Source organism: Malus sylvestris, mitochondrion (genome assembly GCF_916048215.2).
Source record: "Malus sylvestris mitochondrion, complete genome".
NCBI classification, from domain to species: Eukaryota; Viridiplantae; Streptophyta; class Magnoliopsida; order Rosales; family Rosaceae; genus Malus; species Malus sylvestris.
In genome coordinates, this window is record NC_065226.1 from 28,318 (window position 1) to 32,235 (window position 3,918).

At 45.0% G+C, this 3,918-nt stretch overlaps 1 protein-coding gene across 1 annotated transcript; it reads right to left on the bottom strand.

Moving 5' to 3' along the window:
* Positions 1-427: 427 nt before the first annotated feature.
* On the bottom strand, positions 428-1,411 carry atp6 (ATP synthase F0 subunit 6). Its single transcript has one exon. It carries the CDS (start codon positions 1,409-1,411, stop codon positions 428-430), a length of 984 nt encoding a protein of 327 aa, YP_010438124.1.
* Positions 1,412-3,918: the final 2,507 nt, after the last annotated feature.

Consider the following 3,918-nt stretch of genomic DNA (forward strand, 5'->3'; position numbering starts at 1 on the left):
GCAATCGAAACTCTTCGCCATAAAACAGCTGTAATAAAGTTTCTAGCTGAAAACTGATGTGATCCCTTAGTGTATCCAAAACTAGAGTGGGAGTCGTCTCAAGATTTAATTGAGGTATACGCCCCACTCTAATTAAAGAAAAAATTATAGCGAAGGGAATGATAAAAAAAAGAAGAGACCCATTTGGAAGATCCGCCATAATCTCTTCGATCCCTTCATTCATAAACCACTTTGCCTCGGTTGTATGTAAACCCCCCCTTCACCCCCACCCCCTAAAGTGGTAAAGAAGGGCTTAAAATTTATTTTTTTCTATCTGACAGGACAAACAAATAGGAAGGGATGGTTCTTTCATTGCATTGATAGAAGTCTAACTAGAAAAAGATCTCTCTATTACTTTGAGAAGAGAATCGTTGGTTTGACCGACGAACTACGTGGAAAAATGGACCTTCTTTCTTTCAGAACCTCGCTTTTGTTCAATTATAAATAAATAACCGCTTTGATGGAGATTTGTAGCATCATTCAAGTAAATACAGATTGAGATCGTAGAAACATGAGCTTGTGATATAGCTACACCTAATTCCGGACCGGTTAATGCAAGAACTATAAATAAAGGACCAGGATCTCCTATAAAAAATAAAAGATCATTCATACATAGCATAGTCCAAGCGAACCCACTTAAAATCTTTACTGAACTATGACCGGCCATCATATTAGCAAATAAACGTATTCCTGAGCTTAATGCGCGAAAACAATGAGGAATTAGCTCAAGGAGTACTAAAAAGGGTGCTAACGGCAGTGGGACTCCTGCGGGTAATGAGATGCTTAAAAAATGAAGCCCATTTCTTTGAAATCCCACTATAGTAATGCCAATAAAAATAGAAAATGAGAGACCCAAAGTAATGAGAAAATGACTTGTAACTGTGAAGCTATAAGGTATCATACCCTGGGGATTACGAAATAACAAAAAAGTAAAAGTGACCGAGATGCGAGGGAAAAACTTTTGTTTAACATTTCCGGAAAGACCACCCATTTGTTCGTTTACCAGGTTCAGCACGAAATCATAAATAAGCTCTACCGAGGATTGCCAAGCATTTGGTACTGAGTTTCCTCCTCCGTTTTTAGTAACAAAATGAACCAGAAGTAGGACCAAACTGAGAGTTAGCAGCATAAACAAAGAAGGATTTGTGAATGAGAAATACAAGTTTCCTATATTCATAGGAATCAATGGGAGAATGGCAAATTGCTCAAGTGGGCTGGGGACCAGCCCCGCTAGCTCCAGAGCCTCCGTATAGGCTTCACCTTGTACTCCGCTTATGGTCAAATCATTCAAAAGGGACTCAAGAAAAGCGATATTGTCGCTGGAACTTGATTGAAGATAGGGTTCATCAAACGAAAGGATTCGTCTAAACATATAGATATAGATTGATACAAAAAAATTCCCTCCAGACAGCTTAACTCCGTCAAGCCTGTAGGATTAGTGAAGAATTATAGTGAGTTGTGGTTGGTTGTTGACCAACGGAAAGCGTGGGAGAAAGAAGGAGTCACAGCCAGAGATCAAACAATACCCGCAAGAGACTTCAACAACGGGGGGCACACACATATCACTTGCAATTGATGCTGGGAGACTGCGCGATACATCACGCCTCTCTTTCTTACATAATTCTTTGTCTGCTAGTGGATCGAACCTAAGCTATTGAATTGGATCGGCTATGATGTTATTATAGCCGCAGAATCCGAGCTAAAACTAGTGAGTTGGCGCCCCTTTCTCGGAGGCCTTTTTGAAGTCCACTTAAAAATTCTAGTTCTCGGAAGTCCTTTTCCCGAGGGCTCCACTCCTGATGGGCGTCCAGCCCGTTCCGCGCCTCGGAAACGAAATCAAAAAAGACTTCTTTAGGATCGTAGGGGGCTCTTTCCGCCAAGGACGGATGCTCAGAAAGCACCTGTTCGAAAAGGCAATAGCACGAATGCCTCTGCTCCCGAATCCGGAGATCCCTATTTTCGAAATCCAGTAGGCGGTTATACTCCCCCTGAGAGGTCGCTTCATCCAGGGCGGTTTTAACCCCCTGCCAATACTCCCCCCTATCAAATAAAAACGTGGTAGCGGCATTCTCGAGCTTTACTATTCGCCCAATCCTTAATATACCTTGACCGGTAACCCTCAAGTTGAATTGCGGGGGATGTTGTCATCATGACCGCTGAGGTTGTGGTGGTGGAAGCTGATTTACTTAACTGCTGTGAACATGCAAGAGTTATTTCGATCGCTTCTTAAGATAGGGCCAAAGGCTGCGATGCCTTTCCTCTTTGTAGCAACAGTGTCCAGTCTTTTCTATCTTCTTTGTCTGAAACTCGGCTCAATGGATTTTTTTCAGTCCCTACTTTCGAAAATGGGGTTCTCTCTTGGGAGAAAAGTCCTGTTGAGTAGGGGCTTAGCCCGTGAAGGATGGCTCCTTTTGGTTTTTTTTCTAGCCGCTTTCGGGATCTTTGACGGAACGATAATGAATATGACGGGAGGAAACGAGACAGTTAACCAAGGGCCGCACAGGGGTGATGCCGGCCCCATGCCCCCGAGAGGTTGACCGCCAGCCTCCTCTCCTTGCGGTTGCCCCCCCTCATTTGGGGCATAACTGTCAGAGGAAAGCGCAACGAATACCATCTTTAAGAGAGTCCCCGCCGCTGAAAGAGACCGAAGAAGGTTCAACTAGCGCTTAGAGTTCGGTGCGAGGATCAACTCCGTACCCTTCCTTCAGATAGTTACCGCTTTGCACGAGCTGAGACAGTGTAGATAGATCCGGATAAGGCAAAGATCACATTCCTACTGCTATAACTAAGACTGGTAATTACCTCAAAGAGGCGGATAAGGCGCAACAACCTAAAAGGCGGACAAGATTAGTCCGCGAATGCCTATTAGTAATTAGTATTAGAGCACCAGCGCTTATGGAGACAACAGCGGGTACATGAAGTATGTCACTTCCTTCCCCTTCCTTCTTCTTCCCTGCTCGCTCTGTTTTCATTCAGAACCCAGCTTCACCACTGTTTCTCACGATGGCTTTGGCTTAGGTGGTTCAGATATCGGAGAAAGGTCAGACACAAGAAAGGGCTTTCGTCGACCTTAACCAGATTGAAAAAGTCAGCAAAGAGGCTTCGGTAAGCAGCAGCCCCACCAAGTGGTCAATGCAGTCAAAGCATCGGCTTGCAGGCCAAAGGATTCCTCTTTGGTTTGGAGCTGTAAGCAGCCCTCACAGTCCAGTGGTAACCCGAGAGGTCAGTCAGGTCAGGAAATACAGCCCGATCAAGTGAGGCCGGAAAGACAAGCGAAAGCACGAGTAGGACTAGCAGAGGAATGCCTCCACTTAGGCCTTTAGGTTAGCGCTCGGGGCTCTGTCCTCTAGACAGAAAGAGTAGACGGTTACCTAGAATTCATGTGCTAATATTCTATGTTCATTCACATGTTCATTGTACGCTTGAACAAATCCACTTTATCTCCCCAATGTGAAGCTTGGAAGTGATGTTCGGTAGATGTCTCGTCTTACCTTTCCTTCTACCTTGCACACCTTCGGTGCCTTTATTTCATAACCTTTGCTTCTCGCACCCAGACGTCAGAAAGATTGAGTGAGATAAGCGCACTAGCATCCGGTCGCACCAAGTGTTCGACTACGGAGCGGAGCAAGCCCCTACCCGTCTACTCAGAGAACCTGGGCCCGAGCCTAGTAACGAGGATTATTGACTGAACTAGTAGTCTGATAGGAAGCTGTTCACACTCAATCTCTCGCTCAGTCTAGTCGAATGAATGAGAACGGAACTCCCTCTCATGATCTTGAAGTTTAGAGTAGACAGACAGTCTTTCTGTGCCCAGCTCAGTAGAGCTTTTGTGGGGAGGAGCCCCTTTCTTTCAGAACCTCGCTACTTCAATCACACTTG